This window comes from Dicentrarchus labrax, unplaced genomic scaffold (assembly GCF_905237075.1).
Source record: "Dicentrarchus labrax unplaced genomic scaffold, dlabrax2021, whole genome shotgun sequence".
NCBI classification, from domain to species: Eukaryota; Metazoa; Chordata; class Actinopteri; family Moronidae; genus Dicentrarchus; species Dicentrarchus labrax.
In genome coordinates this window covers 20,862,966-20,886,178 of record NW_026136720.1, presented here as the reverse complement: position 1 = coordinate 20,886,178, position 23,213 = coordinate 20,862,966, and the positions used below count along the sequence as shown (strand labels likewise).

Genomic DNA, 23,213 nt, shown 5'->3' with positions numbered 1-23,213 from the left:
ACACACAATCACAGGAAAGTATTGAAGAGTTTAGTGTACTTTAATGTGACTGACGAACCCCTGACATCTCTATCTCAACATTCCTGATGCAGGGATGAACAGAGATATGGTCCTTCAAGCGAAAACAAAGAGAAAAAGGCAGCGAGCACTCACCGCCAGGGCAGTGGAGTAGGAGTTGAAGATGTTGATCCTGAACTCCTTCAGCGCTTTTTTGAAGACGACATCCACCATGGTGTCCTTCTTACCATCCTCAGAGTCTAGGTCAGCGATCTGGAGGGATAAGTAATTTTCAAGTAAACGACTCCAAAGGCGATGAAACATAAATAAAACAGCTGAGAGAAATTAGCAACGGTTTACTGAGACAACATGACATTAAAATGTAATGTGTAATGCAAGGTTTTCTTTAACTTGTGGACGCAGCACTGTCAATATCCTATAATATTAACATTGTAGCATGATCATTTAACTTCACAGGGTGTTAATGTATCCTCTTAGACAATTGCAGCACACAGATAGGCAAAATATGAAGGAGATATACTATTTTGAATCTGATTACAGCAGCACCATCATACCAGGAGTGTGTCTAGTTGTATGTGTGTGTGTGTTTGTGTGTTTGTGTGTGTGTGTGTGTGTGTGTGTGTGTGGTAATTTAAAAGTATATTGTAAGTAGCAGTTGTATCAGGACACTGTTCAAATAAGAGACTCAAATAGTGTCTGCAAGATTAAATAAGTAAAATCCAACCTAACCTCACTGTAAAATGTCTCTCTCTGTCTCAATAACTGATGACAGTTTTTAGACTCTTTCTGTTTTTAATAAATGTATGAATGCTGTTTGACAAACAAAATTGTATCTACCTGAATACCACTCGCTGGAAATATCAATGACAGATTTCTCAAAACATGGACAGTGCACCTTTAAACTGCATATTCTAGACTATTTTAAGTTTCAGGCGTGTTCAGGTACCCTCCTACCTTCTTCATGAGGAAGTCGTTCATGCTGCGGTAGTCGTGGGCCGAGGTGAGGATGTGTAGTGCGTCGTTTTGCCACTGGGCGGGTTCCAGAGCGATGCTGCTGATCTTCACACTGCGACGCCTCCTCATCTTAGGAGACGGCTCCTTGTTCTCCTTACTATCCCTGAGCCCCCGAGAAGAGGCTGCCTCCAAATCTGGACTGTGAGGAGGAGAAGGGCCTTCTGGGAGAATGGACAGAAAGGTGGATCAGGAGGTGGAGGCACATGTACTGTACACGTGTCTGTAAATCTGCACTCAAAGGATAAAGACAAAACATTTTGTGTTGTTTTTAATACCTTGTGACTCTCCAGCTTCGCTCCTGCTGCCCTGCTTCTCTCTTGAAAGTTTTTTCTCTGAGTGCTTCGTCTTACTCCAGAATCTCATCTTTCCTCTCATCCTGCTAAATCACAAACACAATTGATTAATTTGACACAAATGTCTGCCACAAAAACAGACGAAAGATCATGGAAAAACTCTGATAAAAGACTATTAAAGGAACAGTCTGTAGTGGCATCTAGCTGTGAAGTTGCAGACTGCAACCATTTGAATACAGCTCCGCCTTCCAAGTGTGTAAGAGAAGCTACGGTGGCCAAGAAACTCGCAAAAACCAGGAAAGACCCTGCCTACAGCCAGTGTTTACCTCAACAAAGAGAGTTTTACCTCATGAACATGTCAATTTTCTTTTTCTACAGTTCTGTAAATCTGATTATGTAAAAAGTGAAGTTATTAAGAGCAGGAGGATTTTATGTGTAAGAAGATATAATTATAGTGATCTACCTTCCATCCTGACTGGAGGTTTTCCTGAGGACCTCCACCTTGCCCAGGTCTCCTGATGACATGGTCTTATGGATCTTCTTCTGGTCTTTGTGAGATGGCTGGAGAGCAGAGAACAAAATATATTAACAAGTATTCCAATGGATAGACCCGGTACTGGCAGGTTTAAAACCTGTCCAGGACGCTGTGGTTTTTTTGGCGACCATCCCCATTACTCAATGTCCTGTTTAAATATTATGGAGTAATATGTTTATATAATAATTTATTCTACAACATAGAGTATAGAGTACATAATTCCACATAACTGTGGTAAATGTTTGTAAATCATGTAAATAACAACATATTGAGGTAAATGACTGATCCTCTAGTTCTATTGATGCTACTAAGTGTACTGATATAATAAATCCACTGACTCAGAGAGTGACGCTGATATTGAGATATCGAGAGAGAGAAACAGAGGTCATGCTCGTAATGTCCTGTTAGAAAACGACGTTGTTAGTGAGAAGTCGTTCGGCTCAAGGTTTTCACGATTCCAGCATGCAGGAGCAGAGGTCGGCGTGCAGTGTGACACGAGGCATGATGCTGTGTTGTTGTTGAAGATCAAAATATGAGTGAAAAAGATCTTCAGTCAGTCCTCATCTCTGTTTGTTGTTGAGAAGAAGTAGATACATGGATACCTTAATACATTATTGCTGTATTTTGAGTTTTAACCTTTTATTTTTCCTTCAAGACAGCTGTGCACACAGTGTGAAGTTTTCTTCTTCACCTGTCTTTAAGTGACAGTTTAATTTGAGGGGGCAAACATTAGCAAACTAATTATTTGAGGCTGTAGCTGTGTGTTGCTTTCACTGATGCATTATATACTAAAAATAAATAAATCAGCTTCACCCAACAAATCAACAATTCCTTCAGAATGAGTGGTGAAGCGGTTAGTCAATTACTGGATTACTGGGTCAACGGAAAATGAATCGCCAACAATTCTGACATTCAATTAATCATTTAGATTGATTATTCAAACAACAACTCAAAACAGATTGTTGTTGTTATATCACTTGTAAAGTGAAAATCTTTAGGTGTTAGACTGTTAGTTTAATCTAACAAGCAATTTGAAGACATTCTTCATTATCATAATCACATTTTATTATTAAAAATTATCAAAATATGAATTCATATTGGCAATTATTGGTAGTTGCAGTCCTACATGGCAACATGGTGTGTGTCCACTGAAGGAAAAATACAAAATTAAACTCCAAAAATGTTGTATGATGATGATGATGTATCCCTTGATAAAGAGATATAGAACTTTTGTGAGATTAAAAGAAGAAAGAAGTCTAGAAATGACAGCTGAGATGACTCAGGTTGGGCTGAGATTCAAACCAGTAGCTACCAGAGCGACGTGCAAGGCCATTCACGCCAGACCCGCCCGGTGACGGTCTGTTTGAGCGAAGTGGAGAGACTGTTTGCTCAGACTGTAGCTCAGTAGTCAAACAGTCCGACAGTAGTTCAGTGGTGAAAAGTACGACAAAAGTGTGGTTAGCAGTGTTAAAAGGCTCCTCCCTTGCCACCTGGTCCACCTGAGAAGAAGGTAAAGGTGGGTGGCAGCCTGAGTGGACAGGAAAGAGATTGCTGATCAATTGCCTGGAGGTCATGGAACCTCCAGAGATCCGGTATTTTACCATCTCGGAGTCACTGTGACAGTCAGCCTCAGGGTGGACGCATGAGGGAGACAGGGATGGGGGCAGCGTGTGGGAGTGGGCGGGGATGTAGTATTCGTCATCGTCGTCTGACTGGGTCGCCCCCTCAGAGTTACAGCGGGTGAGGAAGTCAGAGCGTGTCCGGGACATCCGCGCTTTCTTTTTGGGGCCGGGGCGGCCCACCTGCTTCCAGGCAACCACAGGAACATCAGGTCAGCCGCTAACGTGTGTGTGTGTTTGTGTGTGTTTATGCATGGATGCATGAGATTGAAACTGACTTCATGTGCACAACACTGTGAAAGGTACATGTAAATAAAATCTTACCTGACCCAGATACATCATTCATGAGGTGAATTCTTCACAAAAGTACAAAAAGTAGCTACAGATACTCAACTAAACAAGGCCTGCAAATAAATGTGTATATTTATATAATATATAGTAAAGAAAACATATTAGCTTCATATAGTGCATTTCGAACGGAAGAGGGATTTGGTGACTTTTCATCTAAATTAAGTTGTAAGTTATAGATTTGTTCCAGGTTTATTTATTATGCATCAGCTGTACATAATAGGTGTGTGTGTTTTTTCATCCTGTATAAATCTGTTATGTAAATCGGATGTATGTCTAGTCTGGTTAGATTCTGTAAGATTATTTTCTGAATATTTGTAAACACAACGAGAGCCACTGAGTCAAAATCCTTGTATGTTTTACCATCTGTGGCCAATTAAAGTGAATCTGATTCTGAGGTTTTCACATAGAGCAGATGTTTCCAGTAGCTACAGTACATTTTAGAGTTGGTAAAAAAAAATATAATGATAATATAATTTTCAGTTTAATAATGATTTATTGCAACAATATTAGCCTGCACACATAACTGTATAAAGATGAAACAATGTGCATGTGATGTGTGAGGGAGCATGTGGGTGTTTTCACCTACGTGTGTGTGTGTGTGTGTGTGTGTGTGTGTGTGTGTGTGTGTGTGTGTGTGTGTGTGTGTGTCTCCTACCTCTCTGTTTCTGGATCCAGCAGATTTGGAGTCGTACATGGCCAGAGATCTTTCCTGGTTCACCAAATCCTTATCTGACCTGCAACCCGAAACCAGACATTTAAAGGCTCAAATCTACTTTTCATCTGTTAATACAGCATCAAACAGTGGTCACCAGCCTTAATGCAATGCTGCTATACATTAATTAAGTGCTAATAATCCCTACAATATATCAACTTCACATAGGTGTATTGCTCTTTTCTTGGATTTTCTGAGCAAAAGGTTTGGTGTTTTACAGAATTTGTAATTTTTTCAAAGAGATCCAAAGAGTCAAGGGGGTAGGATTGTGTCTTTCCTAACCTGCCGTCCTCCAGTATAATGGGTCACTTACTTGGAGAAGGGCAGCTTGCGTCTGGGTGGGGAGAACACAGTGTTGGAGGGTTTCTCCAACATGTTCACAATCACAGTCTGGGCTGAGCTCTTCTTCTGAGCTTTTGGAGGTTTGGTGTCCAGGACCGGGTTGGGAGCCTCCTGTGCTGGCCGGATCGCCTTCCCTTCCTGCTGACTGGGGAGAACAGCTGGGACAATGTCCTTTGGCTCAAGAATGATCTGGATGTCCACCTCTGAGGAGCAAATCCCGGGTACTTCTGGACTTAATTCATGGGCAGATGAAGACGGGACCACATCAAATGCACCACTCCCATTAGGCTGTTCCATCTCTGATGCTACATCCAAACCTGCAATGGGGGTCATTTGGGAATCGGATGATGCTGCTTCTGTTTCAGGAGCTCTTTCTAGGGTTTGGGCTGCCAGCAGCTCCCCCTCCTCCACAGGGCTCTCCTTCTGCATACTGATCAACACCACTACAGGCCTTCGAGATGTGGACTCTCTTCTCTCTTTGGAAGGTTTGCTGGGGCTTTCAAATTTTGGTTCATGTACTGGACTTTGGTCAGAAGCAATATAAAATGTTGCCCTTGGACCCTCTGTCTTGTTTTGTGGCTCCATCACAGGTTTTTCATTATAGTTTGAATCTCTCAGCCCCTCGTGTAGTTGCATATCCAGTGCTTGGGGATGTTCATGAGTTACAGTCGACTGGGAAACAAAACCTCCTGAGCCTTCAGTCTCCATGTCTTCCACACTGAGCAGTTCAAAACTTCCATGACTAGCTGGAGATCCCCGTGGTGAAAGTCTGTGATGGTCTTCCAGCTGACAGGTGGTGCTGTCTGGGACTGAGTCTTCTTGCAGAGGACCTCCCACGCTGGTGGTTCGGACCTTGAGAAGCTCTAAGCTGAACTGAGCCTGCTCCAGCTCTCTCATCCGTCTGCTCTCTCGTTTCGACCGACTCTTGTAACTCATCTCATCTATGCTCCTACTTCGCTCGGAGTCCTCTTCTTTTTCTGTCTCTCCCACATCGAACAGAACAGGCTTAGAGTCTTCAGAAAGTTCTCCAGAGATATCCTGGACGTAACCTTCCTGTTCTGATGAGGGGAGGTCCTCCATGGTTCCTGCATCCATCTCTGCTGGTAGACCAAGTTGTCTTTCATGCTGCTCCTTCATTTCACTGAACCTAAAGACATTATGAGTAAATAATACAAGTATAATTAACAACATTCTCCATAAAAAGGCAGAAAACTGAATATTATACAAACTATTCACAATAAGTGCTGAGAACATATGCCCTCCCTATTACAGTTTCTGCTGATTTTCACTCAAGGGTCCAGTGTGTAGGATTCAGCAGCATCTAGCAGTATAGTTGCAGATTACAGCTTTCTTGCCTCATCCAAGTTGGAGGAGAAACTATGGTGCCCGTGCAACTTGCAAAAAACATGAAAGGTGGCCAGTCTACTGGGTGTGCATTAGATAACACCACTTTAATCCAGTTATTATTATAACTGAAGTTCTTTAAATTTAACCAAAAGCCTCACTGACTAATCTTTTACTCAGACTTCTCACCACACATACTGTACATCCACTCATACTTTAACTCCTTAATTCACCTGAGTCGAGTCAGGTATCCCCTGGCCAGCGCCTGCAGCTGTGTCACACCCCTGTACGTCCGACAGAAGCGATTCCTCTCCCTGAATCCTCTCCAGGCTGTTTGAACCGTTACAGCTGCCAAACATCTGCGATGACACCAATGTCTCCAGCTCCTCTGTATAACAATGGCGGAGTCCCGCCACTGCAGGAACCTCCTGCGTTCTCTGTAGCTCCTCCAGGCCGCCTGCAGACACACCGCCGCCTCCTCCTCATAACTCATGTCAATGGTGGACTCTTTGAGAAGGCATCTTCGCCACCATCGCTGAAGAAAATCAGAAGGGGAAAATGTGTTTAAATGTATGAATTAAATGGACGTAGTCTAACAATCTAATGAGTAGATTTCAAGTTGTATAACCAATAATTCTTGCTTATGTTCAACAAAAGGTCGGCAAAAACCCCTTGACTGATTTTTCCTTTTAGGTTTGATAATGATAATAATAATAATAATAATAATAAAAGATAAAAATAAAATAAATAGGCTAATAAAAGTAATAAAAATTAATAAGAGTAAAAAACAATCTTAAGATATAAAAAACATAAAAACAAGTATGAGAAATAACAAATAACAGTAATAACGTAAAGAAAACAGGTGGAATTAATTAAATGCAAGATCATAAAAACTAGTTTTGAACTGTACTACTAAAGAATTGTACTTAATGACCTTGGCAGCAAATATTGTTTGTATTTGCCAATTTTGTGTTTGTTTGAATCCCCCTTCAGGTAATACCCAAATAAATAGCTGAAGTTTATGGGATTTTATATTTTTGTTTTTCCTGGCATGCTATATAGCATGTCTGATGATGGACTTATCTGGCACCTGGATCTGGCAGACATCACTGGAATCGTTTTACAAATTCAAACAGGCAGAAAGCACTTTACATTATTTTGATCAGACTCTAGAATAACTTTCTTCTAATTTTGTAATAAATGTATTAAATGCCAGATTGTATTGTGCAAAAGGAAAACCTTCAGCCAGCTACTGAAAAGAATTAACTTAACTCTGATTTGTGACTAACTTTCCTAATTGAAAGCACACAGTACCTCCAGATACTCATTTTCAGTCATAAAAAACAAGTTTGCAGTACATGTTATTGCTCTATTGTTATTCTTATATATGTTTTCTGTGCTTCATTGGCTCCTGCTCAGTGTTTCACTGTTTCTGGACTGACTGGGTTTGTTTTCTTTTAGCCTGACAAAGATTTGGACAGCTCCCCTCTGAGGGCTCTTCCAGAAAAAACATTCCGACAGTGGCCTGAATTCAGTGTTTTCTTCCTCCGACAAACCTTTCAGTGTTTGCTTTCTTTCATTCTCTCTCTCCCTCTGTCTCTCTTCCTTTCTCTCCTCAGAGAGTAACAGTATAGCCTAACACCATATCTTTTCAAAATCACTGATTCAAAAATAAAAATTGGTGAATAAAGACTCTCTTTTCTCTTTTTAAAGGTTTGACTTTAGTTTTCAATAATACGCAGTTAGGAAAATAAAATATTTCTTAACTTTGATGATTTAAGATGTTATTAATCATTTCACCCCCTGCCCTTAAAGAGTAACTTAACACAAGGCTAAAAAAGCTCTCTCCCCTCTTTGAGTTTCAAGCCTGTTTCTTCTTTGACCACTGATAGGTGTGACATATGCACCTCTAACCACACCCAAAACTGGTGTCACATAGTCCTGGAGTCTATCTGTACATCACTGCAGCGAGGTTGAGAAGTTAAACCATTGCAGGTCAACAAAAAGTTTTTTGGGGGTGGTTACATTATCCTTTAATAGGTTTTTAATGTTATCATGTTGTTGTAACATGTTTAAAATGGTAGAAATCTCATTTTGGAATGAAAGCTAATCGCTCAAGAAGATGAATGTGTACTTAATATTACAGAGTGAAAGCAATAATCCCTAGAACTATAAGTAGAAACTGCGGTAAGGGCATAAATGCGTATTGTTAATAACCAAAGGACTATTTAGAAACCCCATTCCTATTATATGAGGAGTAAATGCACCACTATTAATCACTTAAAGCAACAGTCTCAGGCTAAGTAGGCTTAATGGACTTCTCCTGAAATGTTGGGAGAAAGAAACCCTGCTGGGCAGGATTATTAAACTTCTTCATGATGCACTTACAGAAACAATCTCCCAGCTAATCTGAATTTGAAACATTATTTAAACTGCATGAACGAGACCACAGGAACAGGGATGTAAATTTGCTGAATGTAACCTCTTCTAAGACTGAAACCCTCTTCATCCATCTACATCTCACCTGGATGACACAGGTGGCCCTCCTCATGTTAACAAAGTGCTTCCTCTCCAGGATGGCTCTGAAGCGGCGCTGCAGCATGACAATTCGCCGCAGGACTTCCTGGTGGAGGGAGGTCTGAAGACGCTGACGCTCTGCCTCCCGCAGGAACACCTGCACCAAACATGAACATACAATAAGCGCTGCAGTCCAACAGATGAGATGGTGCAACAAAATAAAACAGATGAACTGGCTTCCAGAGTCCGTACCATTGTGTTGCCCACTTGATACCCAGCAGGTGGCAGGTGGATCCGTCTGAAAAACTCCCTGATGCCTGACTTGGTTGGACTCGTGCCTCGGGGCAGCAGCACATGAAAGTGATGCACAAAGTCCTGCAACATGACATATGTGTGGTCATTAAAGCAGTTTTAGACACAATGAGGCATCATAATAGTTGAAAATTACCCTTAAATATGAATCCAAACAATAGAATATTACTAAAAATCTCATTATATAAAAAAATCCTGCTATTCGATTTAAAAACAGAAACTGACAGTAAAACAACTGTTTTCCTAAAATAACACTGAGTCTCAACATCTAGCCCTGTTTGTGCAGCAATAAAAAGGAAGATTAGAATCAGAATCAGCTTTATTGGCCAAGTATGTTCAGACATACAAAGAATTTGACTCGTGTTTACAGTGGCTTGCAGTGCACTTACACACACAGCCGAGAACAAAGGCACAGAAGGAATTTCTTAAACATACAGGATAACAAAGCTCAACAAAGACAAACAATCATAAACATATATGCATGAGATACAAAAAAATAGCAACAATAAAATTACCATTAAAACATGTCAGTAAATCTCTATCACTGCACCATGAACTAACTGGTCAATGCTAGAGCGGAACAACATTGTACTGTGACACTAACATGGCATCGACTAATAGGTCAGCAGTAGGAGAGGGAGGATTACCTGGAAGGTGTACTTGATACTGTATCCTGATTGTCGGATCCGGACGGTTTCCAGCATACCTGTGTATCTGAGCTGTCTAAGCACCAGGCTGTCATTGAAACGCAACGGCAGCTGAAGGACAGAGAGACAGAGAGAGAAAGAGAGGGTAATTGACATGAAACAGAAATCAGCAGTTATGAAGAGAAACCATATTGAAGCAATGACTCTTTCGCAGCAAAAATTACCTTCTCAGCATTGGAGCGAATACACTTGACAAAGTACGGCTCTGACTGATCAAGAGTCTCCATCAGCTTATTGAGAGACGCCTGCACACACAAACACAAAGCAATGACATCACATCCTCATCTAGCGTAAAAAAACTTGTAGTTTTAAGTGTAGAAAATCTGCATGTTTATCTTATAATCATTATAAGGTGTTGCTGCTGCTGAGTCACTAATGTTGCTGTAATTCACATGTTTTCCAGCAGAGGGCGACAGCAGCACTGACCTGGAACTGTGCGCTGATGCTGGGCGGTTTCTTCTTCTTGTGCAGGTGAAGCAGAGATTTAGTGATGCGGTCGTGGAGCGTCACGCTGCTCAGGTAGCGCAGAGACTTCACGTCCAACAAGTGCTGCAAACACAAAAACAGATCATATATCCCTCTGTGTCTGTCAGCTGATACCTACTGTAACACCTCAAGCTGATATGAGTGTCTCTAAAGGAGCTGCCATGTTGTGTCGTGTGTGTGTCTTACCTTGGGAAGGGTCGGCTTGCTTTTGCAGTTTTTGTTTCTCCTAAAGGTGAGAAATAGTGTTTTTATCAACAGATTCAAACTCAAGGTATCACCATAAGAGTACATACATTCATTAAGTTAAAACTGAGGCAGTGCTTCTTCCTTAGAATAGCCTGGCTATTACACTACCCATAATGGAAATGGATAACATTTTCTCCTTTGGCCCTCCTGGATCGGCCACTTCTACCCACTAATAGAAAAGGTAAATGCTTCTCTTCATAGAAACTCAGACATATTAAAGGACCAGTGTGTAAGATTTACTGGCATCTTGCACTGAGGTTGCAACCAACTGAAACTGGTCGCCACAACCAAGCGTGTAGGAGAAACTACAGTGGCCACGAAACCCCTGAAAAACACCATCTAGAGCCAGTGTTTGGTTTGTCCTTTCTGGGCTACTGTGGAAACATGGCGGTTAAACATGGTGGCCTCCATGGAAGAGGACCTGCTCCATCTGCAGATAAAAATGGTTCATTCTAGGTAAGCAAAGTGCGGCGTGCGGTCCACATTTATACATTATGATTTTAAAGTCTATCAGCTTAGACCAGCAGATTAGGGTCAATAGTTCAGCAGCACTCACTGGTGTGAGTTTCTGTCTATGTGTGTGTGTGTGTGTGTGTGTCTGTGTGTGTGTGTGTGTGACTCACAGTAGGATGCCCTGAGCTCTCTCCAGGAGCTTGCTGCTGGTAGAGTTAAGAAAGATCCCGTCCTCTTCCAGGGCAGGGCTTCCCGTCGAAGACAGACGATCAGACCTGGAGCTGCGACCGTTACAGCCAACACCATAGCCATCCCTACAAAGGCAGGGATGGACGGAGAGAGATGGAGAGAAAGAAAGAAAGAGAGATGAAGGATTTGCAGTAGGTTCGGCAGCCCTAGCAGAAGTTTCTAATTTGAGAAAATGTTAATAACAGAAATTTTACATTTTACATGTTTTATCACTTCAATTGAATAAAGATCTTCCAAGGACCATACCACACACTGAAGACACAGATAAAACAAACATCTCTATGTCTGTAATCAGACTGAGGTTTCGTCAATTTCTTTAACAGGGTTATTTTTTGGTGAGAGTTTTCTTATCTGGGGTTGTAGTATGCTGCACAGATTGTAGAAGCAAATTTGTTGTATTGGACTTTATAAATAAAATTGACTTGATTCAGACACTTGAATTGTCTCGTACTAACCAGCTGGCCTTCTCATTCAGGGCGTTGGTGCCTTGAAGGTCTGACAGACGTGTCCGGGGATTCTTCCGTGTGATACCTGGAGGGCAGGAGGAGAGGAAACACATATGAAATTCAAAACTCACCAGATTTACATCTACATCTGCATCTCTGAGCCCAGCATGAACAACCATCAACCACCTATATACCATGTAAACCCTCATTGCTTTTCCCATGGACTGGACACTGCATTTTGTACAAAGCTTTTCTTTATCTCTCCTATCTGGCAGCCTTGCTGCTTTCCACACTACTAAAGCTTTATTTTGCTCCTGTCTTAGACTGATATTCATTTTCCCCAGTCAGCCGCAAGGGAGCGTGTGAGAGTGTCAGTGGTTTTGGCAGTGCAACATCAGTTCCTATGGAGATATTATATAAATGCAAACAAGCAGCTAATGAGCTGGGTGTTTCCAGATTACATTTGTGGTTTAAACCCACTGCTTTTACTATGCAGTGACTTATTTTACAGAACTTTAACTTTAACTCTTCAATAGGGATGGGGATTGAGAATCGGCTCCAGATTGTCCGATCCATCGTAATCGTAATCGATCTTATCAATTCCTTTTATCAATACCGCCATGTTTTTCTGACGGTTGTGCATTACAACAGCTATGACGTCAAACTCATGTGTCTAAGCTGCAGTAAACATCAACAAGGAGTCAAGGTGGAGAGGAAGAAACAGTCCAAAGCAAGGCTTCATTTCACAAAGACAAACGGTGAAAACAATATTCTGATAAACAAATACAATATTGATAAAACTCGTGTCTGTATGGTTAATATGAAGCTAAAGCCAGCAGCCTGTCAGTTTAGCACAAACACTGGAAACGGAGGGAAACAGCTAGCCAGCTAAATGTGACAAAACCTGCCGACAAGCGCCTCTACAGCTCGCTAATCAACCCTGATTGATTAATCCGTATAATAACTGAAGCGTAAAAACAACAATTAGCCATTTTACAGGGATTTGTGTGCCAGACTATATCTGGACTGGGACCAGTAACTTCCTGGAGTCTTCTACTAGTTGCCTAGCAACTGTGGTGGTATAAATCGTCTCATCTGACTTTCAGATCGAATAATCAGCACCAAAATGCTGAGTTACTTCTTTAAGCCAAACAAACCTTTTAGTTTAACTGTGAGGCTCCAATTTCTTTGTTAATTACAGCACTTCCATACGTTTTTTTTTTTGCTTAACAAACGGTTGAAGTTGATGCAGCAGAGGTTAAAATATCCCAATTTTTAGTCCCTAATATGGGCCACACCATACATTTGTAACACAGGATTTCCTTTTATAGCCTCCAAACCCAAGGCGAGATAACCCCTGTTGACATCATTAGGGTTATTTTTCAGACTTCATAGTCATTCTCTCCAGAGCCACACAAAGACATCACGCAACTATTTTTACAGGCTGGGTTTTACTAACCATGACTAGCACACTGATGTTCATGTATACAATCAGTGGAGTTTCCCTTTAGTGGAGGAAACACTTTGGCGAATTCATCTGAAAATTTCCTTGGAAATCAGTTTTAGTTCCGGCAGCTGTTAAATCCCGTTGGATTTATGTGCATGAAAGTGCAACTTTACATCATGATGCCACATGACATGCATACACACACTTACAAAGACACACATTCATGTGCAAACAAGTCCATACACATCAGAAGCCAAGTGTGTGATAAAGGATGACCAGAAAATGACTTGTAAAACCCTGCCGGTCCACATGCGACTGATGAATGATTTGTCTGATTACTCATGCGTGGGAACAGGTTTGGTTATGAGGTGAGTCAATCTGACCAGAACTCTGAATGACCCAGATTTCTGATTTCCAATATCTTATTAACGACTTTAATAAAAACCAGTTTCCTGAGGCTGAAAATCAAAGCGATCCATTATTCTCAACTTTACCACCAGGGACTTTTTTAATGCAGCCTGAAATTGATTTCTTTGATTGGGTTGAGCTCAGTGAAGGGCTTCTGATTGGGATCTTCACTTCAGCTCACCTCAAGTCAATGGACCTTTATTGACAAGAACCCATGATATTATAAACAGCATTAACAGAGAGCACATTTCAAATACTGCTTAAATCAGTTGAGGATTGTGTTTCACTTCAAAATAACCTAAAAAATAAATAATGAGAACGAGAAATAACTTGAATATACTTGAAGATAAGGTTTGGAATTGAAACTGATTATATTTCAAATGTATTTCAGTGTATTCTACCTTCTTAATAAAACATATATAAAAGTTGCTTCAGCCCTTTTATGTGTCTTGTGTGTGCAGATGGGCCATTATTATATTTAAGGGAATTTTAAAAAATTGTATTTAATACATTTGAAATTGGGAACATTTTCACTATGCTGTCTTTTTATTACTTTGAATGGCTGTGACAGCAGCTTTTGTTTTTCTGTCCATTTTGTTCCAACTTCTATTAGCAGAAACATATTCTGAGGTGCCTTCCCCTTAAGCAGACCCTGTTTACAGTTAACAGTGTCCTCCTGCAGCAGAAACAGTGCAGTTTAAACCCATGTACCCCTGTTTTCTTTTAAAAGGACGGTATTTATTTCTGTTGATAATTGGCTGATAACGGAGAGTCTTGAGGTATTTGGAGTAACCTACTGTATCTCTCGTCTTTGCATCTTTGAAGGATCTCGAGGCTCCTCTGGTGAACCGGGTGATGAAGGAAACTGAAGCTGTCGACAGTTTTGACAACAGCACTCGGAACTGCTGCATCGTTCCCTAAAGCAGAGAAAGGGAGAGTAAACAGAAGAGAATAAGAGACTTAATGTTTAATGAAGCATCTCCAGTTTATATCATGAAGTAAAATTGGTTCTATATGTTAAACAAAAAAAGAAGAAACAAAAACAAAAAGGATAAGAATTAGAGAGGGAATTCTTCAAGTGAGGAGAACAGACACAAACCCCTCTGAGATAAGTCAGTGGTGACATTTTCAAACACTCTGCACTGTAGCATTCCTCCCAGTCTGAGAAAATAAACACTGCAGAAGAAGATCAAAACCTCTCTTCTTCCTCCTCCTCGTCCCCATCATCATCAACAGCAGAAGCACAACTCCAACTTAAAACTCTTCACCTCCCCAAACACACCCTGTTGTTCTTGGCCCAATTGAAACAGGAGTTTGGACATCACAGCATGAGAACAGCTTTCTCCATAGTAATGAATTACAGTTTGGAGTATTTTGCATTGAGCAACAAAGAACATCTATTAGCAGTCATGCAGAATCAGAATATGGAGCAGAGAACAGTTATTGTTGCTTTCTGCAGTCTTGGAAAATAAAAAACTAAAAACTTTTGAGTAAATATAGAAAAATAAGATCTTTGTATTTTGGGTTCAAACTGAGTTTTTATCATGTAACGTAATATAACAAAGGCTGCAAATCTTGCATATTTTCATTATATATGAATCTGTTGGATTATTATTTATTAATTGATTAATTGACTCTCTCAAAAACTAGTGAAAAATGCCCATTGCAAATCCTTCAAACTGCTTGTTTTGTGTAACATATGATATAAAGAAATTAAATTCTAACATTTGAGAGAGCGCAGAGAACAGATATTGGGAGTTACATAAACAATGAACTGATTATCAAAATTGATGCTATCGATCCACTTATCAATTAATGGACTAATCGTTTAGGTACAAAATATAATAAAATAAATAGAATATAATGTTTCTACATCTGCAAGTGATGTCTTCTCATACTGGACTCCAGAAGGTTAGTGATGGAAATAATAACACACAAGGAGGGTCAGGCATTTTGCTTATAAGGTCCAGGGCTATTGATATATTGGTTGACTCTGAGATTGATTAATCGCTTCGTTCTGCTGGGACTAATTGGACCGACAGTAACTAAGCAACCCTGCAACTGTCATCAGATTCTAATGTTGCTAAATCCTGATTGGTAACATAACCTAAACAATTCTAACTTTGAAAGTGTTTTCATGTATAATCCTACAACTCACAGTATCATTAGTTCTCATTATTATATTGGAAGTTTTCTCACCAGTTTTTTTCTGAGTGTGTCTGCGGCCGGCCTGCCTGAAAGCCACCAGGGCTCTGAAGTAGGCTCGCAGCACAGCCCAGCGGAAGGTCGCCACAGGGTCGATTCCCATCAGGCCGCAGATGAAGGCCTTCTTGCTGCTCTTGAGCAAGGCTACAATGTCGGGACGCATGTGGTCAGTGTTCTTCTCCCTGAAGTCCTGAATGAAGGACAGACATGTGCATCCAGCCGAGTGTTAGTTATTCCTCAGGACTGTTTTGTCGCACACTGTCTTTATCATCTCACTGGTATTTTCCCATCAAAAGCGATCATTCTTTTATCTGTTTCCCAACATCAAGATGGAGAAATCACAAGTCACAACCATATGCAGAGCTTTCTTCTGGGCTGTGTTTTTTTCTTGTTTGTTAAACAGTGGAAAGCCAGTTGGCAGCACAGTTTATTTAACTATTTACCGACAAATGGTTCCCTGCTGTTACTCCACAAGTAAAGGAATGGGGTTAGATGAGAAGACTGATACTATCATGTTATATCTGTTCGTTAAATATGAACATTGAGACAGCACTCAATTAGCTTAGCAACATGGGGGTAAACAGCTAGCCTGGCCCTGTCCACATGAAACAACAGCACCTACCAGTACCTCTAAAGCTCATTAATTAACATGCAATATCTAATTTTATCTGTACAAAATATACAATTAAAAAAATCCCATGCTGCGGTTTTATTTCTGTTTGTGTTGATTTGTGAACACTAGAGGTGCTGGTAGGCAGATTTTGGGCAGAGCAAGGCTAGCAGTTTCCCTTTGTTTCCATACTTTATGTTATTCTAAGTGAAATGACTGCTGGCTCCAACTTCACATTTACAGAAAGATATGAGAGTGGTATCAATCTTCTCACATTTCCCAAAATGTCTACAGTGAATTAACAGAATTAAAGCAAATAATTTACACAACCTGGAAATACATCATTTATTCTAATTTGTTCTAATATAATTTTCCTTTTACTTCTTCACATTAAATATGAGATGCGGTAACACACAAAGTTAACCACCATCTCCTCTTCTGCCTCATCTGTCTGTAAGCACTTAAAATATTTCGACTGAAGCTGTGCTATGATAACAGAGCCATGAACCCTTCAACATATTCCCTCTCTATGATACGAGTCAGCTGTGTGTTCACTACCGAGCCAACGTCAGACACATTTCACCACCGTGGCTCTCGCTACACAATTCACACCAAACAGCTCATTGGCTCTCGCTAAATATGGAATACCTTTTCACATCCACGATAACCAACTGTTCAACAGATTTATGTTACAGTCAAACAACAATACGCTTGTCCCATTCCAGCACATGTGCTTCTTATCAAAACGCAGCTGGGAAGTGAACAGAGAATTTGATTTAGCTCAAAAAGACGGTTCGACAGCACAACAAGCAGGTCTGCTGCAGATTTGTAGAGTTTTATAAAGGTTTAAGTGAAGATGCTCCCTTTATCTCTTCAGAGCTTTGAGTTTAGACTTTAAGCACAGAGACAGAAGAGTTATGTTTAATTTACAGTACATTTTAGGAATATAGCTCACACTTTTAATCCAGATCCAATCCTGATTTACAAGACATACACAACAGATTCACTTGTGTTAAAGGGGCCATATCACATTTTTTGTCATTGTCAGACAATTAAAGCTCTATTGTGATTAGTTTGTTGTGATTAGTCCTTGATGTCTCTAACATACTGAAATCCACAGTTTAGTAAAGAAAGACGAAAAACACTTGACTGCTTCGTCAAACCCTCAAACAAGTGACTGGTTCCTTGTACCCGTTGATCCATGATGGATTCCTGTCTGCCTTGATTTGGTTATTTGAATGTAATAGCATTGTTCTTATGTGTCAAAAAACTGAATTAAAAAAATAAATGCTCCACACTTGGTGTAAAAAGACCAATAAGGTTACTTGTGAAGCATTGAAGCAGCTCAAAACTTAAAGAGTCAGAGATATTTTTCCTGCAGATTAATCTCATACTGCAGGATGCTGCTTACATTCTCACGTGTACAAAGCACATACACTGACAGACCAGAGCATGAATCTTACCTTGACTCCGTACTTGACTTTACCAGCGTAGTGTCTGATGATGAAGGCGGGCTCCATGACAGCAGGGAACTCGATGTAGCTGTTTCCTTCATGCTGACGCTTGAACTTGTCCAGCAAGGTCTGATTGGAAGCCTGGGGGAAACTAGAGGGAACAATGATTTTATCAGGCTCAGGTTCAAAACACAAACCATTGAAATCTGAAATCTAATAAATCTCTGATTAGACTTTATGCACAACAAGTCTACTAATAGAAAATATTTTCTTTATGAAACTCTTTTGGCACTTTTTTAAAGAGCCATTTGTCTCTTTTTTATTTGTACTTTCAACTCAAAAGCAGTGCCACTGTAGCAGCTGATGACTACACCATACATTTATCAGAAAGGACACAGCATCTCTTATTCCTTTTCCCTAAGCTTCAGGGATTAAAACTCAATGCTATGGCTCAAATTCAACCAAAGTTGCAGCACCTTTGCTTACACTTTCTTCTCTAGTGTTTTCACCTTCGCTTTATGGAAATTATACCCATTCACTTCTAACCTCAGGAGGCTAGATCAACATTCCTAAAGGGATGTTTCATATCATCTAAACCTCCATACAGCTCTGAAACACATCGCTGGATGAAGCATATCCGCAGGGATCTTAAAGCTTGATGCTGTTACTGTAGAACTGAACCCCCACACTCGCCCCCTATCCTGCAGTAACCTAATCCACTTCTCCAGAGGCCCCCGAAGCCCCCCAAGCTCCAATAACTGTGAATGATGACATCTCTACGCATCTTTCTTTCTTTCTATGTAATCATTTAGCATGAAGCCCCTTCCCGTGGCAGCATAAACCCCAGGAGAGACCCTGTCCCCGCCACCTCATTCCTCAATTCTCCAAAAGTGGTCGACCTCTTGATTGACACACATACACAGACATATATACATATGACCCAGCTACACTAAGTGACGGGTAAGATGACAGCTCACATAGATAAATATGGCTGTGTGTGCACCGCCTGATGTGTTTTTATGTGAGAGGGGCGGGAGAGGGCTGGGTTTGATTTATGAAGGAGAAAGAGTCAGAGTGCTGACCTGCAGAAGGAGAGCGTTTCACACTAGAGAAGGCAGAGATCCAGAGATGCTGGCGGAAGAATAAGCATGTCTTTATGCTTTATTTAAGTCCCAGTGTTGGTATCAATCAAGCTAATGAGCAAAATGCCTGCACAGGGAGCTATTTGTCTCTTCGAATTACCAGTTGTGTGAAAGATGGGCTTGTGCAGGGTGATCAAAAGGCCATTTAAACAAAGAGTGCTACATTAAAATATGTTGTACTTTCAATAACATGGACAAGGTAAGAATGTAAATTATGTATATGGGAACTCAATAATTGGAAACGTACACACACACTCAAACTTTAGCCGTGTAAAAAACATCCTAAACTCCACATAGAACACAAGCTTGTATAACAAAATGAGTCCTCATGTTTGGTGCTTCTTTTTGAGATATTATTAGAAATAGTGGGGAAGCCAACTATTAGTTAAGATAAAGATCGAATAATTCAAATTGGAACCCATTATAGACCAAACTACATCCAGTAATCTGATATATTTTCAGAGCTCTCAGGGTTTCTTGTAGTCTTTCATGGTGAGTTGACCCATCGCACCTAAGATACCTGAAGAAATACAATATTTGGCTTACTGAGCTTTTGGAAAATATTCAATTTTGCTACATCACACAGCAAATACCACATACTCAGTGAGTCAGATGACTGTTTTATCTGTCATCAATTAACTACATTGATAACAAGCTCAGCAGGCAGATGGATTGATTGATGACACCATACCTTTGCTTTGCAGTTATTAATCAAAGCAGGACATCTCAAAGTCAGCCAAAAATGAATCAGTTCTTACAAGTTGGGAGAAGCCTAATCAGTCACAATCAGTGTGAGACAAGAAACTGTCTGCTGCACTTCAGGTCTGACACAGGCTGAAGTTAGTTTGATAAACACCAGCAGGACATGAGTTGCATCGAGGTGAGGTTCAAAATTCGCATTGGCCAATCTGGACTTGTGTATCACCAATGTCTGTAATCAGACACTTCTGACACTGATCTGATTATCCCAATAAATCCCCCTCCTCATGTTTGACACTGTTTGTTATGATTTAATTTGATCTCTGAATCAATTCTCCAAATGTTTGCCTAAGTAAATAAAATGCAATTAACAAAGTAACCAGGTTATTTAATTGTCTCCAGGTGGTTTTACCCTCCATAACATCACTGAATGTAACAGTACACCGCAATATCAACATATCATCTGTCCCAGAGTTACCCAGTTCACTGTTGGAGAAGGCATGAGTAACGAATGGTATGGCATCAACATAGCCCCAAACTCAAGTTCAATTTGGGGAACTCTAAATAGAATTACACAACTTTCTCTTTTTGGCTAACTCAAAGGTGGCTTACTTGCACTCCTCGTCCAGCAGGTGGAACAGTGCCGTTGGTTTCTTGCTAATGAGGTTGATGCAGCCGCTGTTGTCAATGTAGTCGATGTTGTGCCAGGTGATGCCCTCCGCCCTGTACTCCTCCTGCAGGGGGAAACACAGAGGAAGGAAGATGTTGGGTCAGTAAATACTCGAAAGGCTAGAGTTCAGAGACGTTCTGCAAAAGCTGTGATTGAGAAAAGGGCATTGTGTTGACGTTGTTGACTTTTTTTAACCTTTATCTTAATAAGACTGAGTCATCACTTCTTTGCCACTGAGCAACTACACAGGGAGCATTCTGGGGTTTTGGTGTTTTTTGGAGGGAATTTTCACACTAGCTTCAGAGGAAGTCTTTAGTCATAGTCTTTTCCTCACTTTTTTCAGAACTGATAGATTCAGGGTTAGGGGTTAAAAGACAAAAGACAAACCTACTCTCAACCCGACTGAGAGGGGCAGTGACGATTAGAGTAAAACGTTAAGTGTGGCTGGAATAATCCAGAATTTATTATACTTTGGTATAAACCAAAAAGTCCAAGCAAAAGCACTAAAAACCTGAATCCCCACCATGAAAACACCCAGCTGCTTGTTGGTTGTCAGTAAAATCAGTCAGTTGGTAACATCTATGAGCCCCCAAGGGCCAATGACGACTGAGGTATACAACCCATGTCCCCTTAATACCCCTAAGGGAGTAACCAAGGACAAACACCAGTTACAATCCCTCTGTTAGCTTGGATGAAAAGTGGGAAAAAAGTGGAAGGAGAGGTACGTCGAGGTACTTTTGAGTAGGTATGTAAACAGTTTCTGCTCCAGTAGCTTCACAAGTCACTCTTACTGTTGGACTGCTGGAAAAAACCATGCATGCTCAGCAAATCTTTCCTGAATAAGTACAACACCAAAACTTATACACCCAATATCATATGATGTAGAGAACAACATACTGCTAATTTTGCTGTTGTTAGAACCTTGCCAGTAGTTGGATGAAAAGCAGCAGGGTCATTATGAACAAAACAATTTATCCCTCTCACGAGTGTGCTCGGAAAATGTAATCGCAATGTGCCTGTTAGGTTATGTCAGATCTTGTGTGTAATGCCAAATTGCTCCTCTGAGGACCATGGATGTCCTCAGTAAATTAAATGGAGTCTTACACTGGGTACCATGAATATCCATCCATCCATCCATTATCTGTAACCGCTTATCCTTTGCAGGCAGGTGGGGTGTACTATGAACATGCTCACCAATATCATGAAAACCCACCAAGAAGCTTTGTGACCAAACAAAAGCAAGCAAACTTTATTTTACCACTTTTCAAAACAAAAGTTACAAAGAGCTTTAGAGGAGAGAGATGGAACAGCAGAGACAGAAGACAAAAACGAGGATATAAAGTGTAAACCACAAAATATAAAGTTAAAAAGCCAAAGAAAACAAGTGAGTTTTAAGATATTTTTTTAAAATGTTCATTTTCGTTTTGAAAAGCCCCCGATATTTAAAGTCAAAACCATTAAATTATATGTGTTAATTTCTGTTTTTAACATGTTATTTTTAAAAATTATCATAATGAATGTATTAAACAAGACAGAATTTGACACCAAACTGGGGTGGCCATTGTTTAGGGGTGGCAGCTGCCCATGCCAGCCCTCTAGATCCGCCCCTGCCTTCACACCCACGTCACAACTGTGTGTATGGTTGTGTGTTAGTATGTTCTCTCTCTCTCTCGTACCCTTTTGTAAGTGGTAATAAAGGAAAAATTTAAAATATTTATAATATTCAGTAGTCAAGTATTCAAGGCAGCATTGGAAGCTACTTTAACACATGCAACCCGTCTGCCCTAGGCCGCTGTATCACTGATGAGGCATTCAGATCATGTGGCATGTTTGTTTTCGTTCAGACGTTGCACCAGATCAAGGAAAACAAAATCCGAGCCATAAAAATGGTCGCGTTTGTATTTTTGTTGTTTGTTGTTTAAATCTCATCAAGCAGAGCGCTCACTGATGACTGACTCAGTTTATCTGGCTAACTTTGTTGTGTCTGTTTGGGAACACGAGTTGACTCATAGAGACAATTAGATGCAGACACACAGATAAAGACATAAGCATGCACCCGCTCATCAACCATTTTATTGCATACACACATTTAAGTAAACAACTCAGCTCATCACAAAGCTGTGACTCAGTATGCGGAGCATGCAAAGACGGTGGTTCGGTAACGGTTTGATGGCAAAATGGCCGAGTGACTACAAGCGGAGTTTCATCATGATGTGCCAGACATGCCAGATCAAGCAACTAAGAAACTTTTTTTGTACGCTGCATAAGAAGTATTCACATTTTCATATGACATCTGCTCTCACCAGCTGTTCGTGTCTAAAATATTAGTTTATTTTCTAGTCAATCTACCAAAAATGTATTGGCAACTATTACTGGCGACTATAACAATTGATTAATTGTTTCATTGTGATTCCAGCCTCTCAAAATGTGAATATTTGAAGCTTTTCTTGGTCCAACATGATGGGGATGGGGTTGACTATAATGTGCATTTTTCACTATTCTCTTACATATTTTTGACAAAAAGATTAATTAATTAATTAAGAAAATAATTTGCGATGTAAAATAAAAATGTCCTAGTCTGAACATACTTTATTTATCACTACACTGCTCAGTACTACCGGCCCTCAATTCCAGTGGCGTGTGGTCCAGAGCATTGCTGGTTTATTCTTCTACCAGCTGTTTTCACAGCAGTCCAATTAAAACACTGATGTAGACTGAGAATGGTAAGTGAATGCAACTAAAGACAACTAACTAAGTGAGGGCTCATTAGTAGAGTTTAAGAGAATGGAGACATTAAATTAAAACACTGCTGCAGAGGTCAGATGAAAACGATCTAAGCTGGAGACACAGTAAAACAACAACACAGTTTAACTCAGAGCACACAACTGAAGCTCTTTTAGGGTTTCATTCCCATCAGCCAAGACAATGAAGACA

The 23,213-nt window shown here is 40.3% G+C and overlaps 1 protein-coding gene across 1 annotated transcript in view; it reads right to left on the bottom strand.

The window, feature by feature from the left end:
• The window catches only part of LOC127352960 (unconventional myosin-IXAb), a 130,865-nt gene that overhangs the window by 11,665 nt on the left and 95,987 nt on the right, over positions 1 to 23,213 (bottom strand). Inside the window, exons 12-31 of the mRNA XM_051381874.1 lie at positions 20,222 to 20,343; positions 17,778 to 17,919; positions 15,699 to 15,894; positions 14,297 to 14,416; positions 11,654 to 11,729; positions 11,120 to 11,263; positions 10,437 to 10,476; positions 10,191 to 10,313; positions 9,929 to 10,009; positions 9,705 to 9,815; positions 8,998 to 9,120; positions 8,753 to 8,902; positions 6,462 to 6,763; positions 4,856 to 6,031; positions 4,486 to 4,564; positions 3,462 to 3,665; positions 1,789 to 1,886; positions 1,308 to 1,411; positions 973 to 1,193; positions 154 to 270 (exon numbers count right to left, since the gene is read on the bottom strand). Of these exons, the coding sequence (XP_051237834.1) occupies positions 154 to 270; positions 973 to 1,193; positions 1,308 to 1,411; positions 1,789 to 1,886; positions 3,462 to 3,665; positions 4,486 to 4,564; positions 4,856 to 6,031; positions 6,462 to 6,763; positions 8,753 to 8,902; positions 8,998 to 9,120; positions 9,705 to 9,815; positions 9,929 to 10,009; positions 10,191 to 10,313; positions 10,437 to 10,476; positions 11,120 to 11,263; positions 11,654 to 11,729; positions 14,297 to 14,416; positions 15,699 to 15,894; positions 17,778 to 17,919; positions 20,222 to 20,343 (3,729 nt within the window). The remainder of the gene's footprint in view (positions 1 to 153; positions 271 to 972; positions 1,194 to 1,307; positions 1,412 to 1,788; positions 1,887 to 3,461; positions 3,666 to 4,485; positions 4,565 to 4,855; positions 6,032 to 6,461; positions 6,764 to 8,752; positions 8,903 to 8,997; positions 9,121 to 9,704; positions 9,816 to 9,928; positions 10,010 to 10,190; positions 10,314 to 10,436; positions 10,477 to 11,119; positions 11,264 to 11,653; positions 11,730 to 14,296; positions 14,417 to 15,698; positions 15,895 to 17,777; positions 17,920 to 20,221; positions 20,344 to 23,213) is intronic.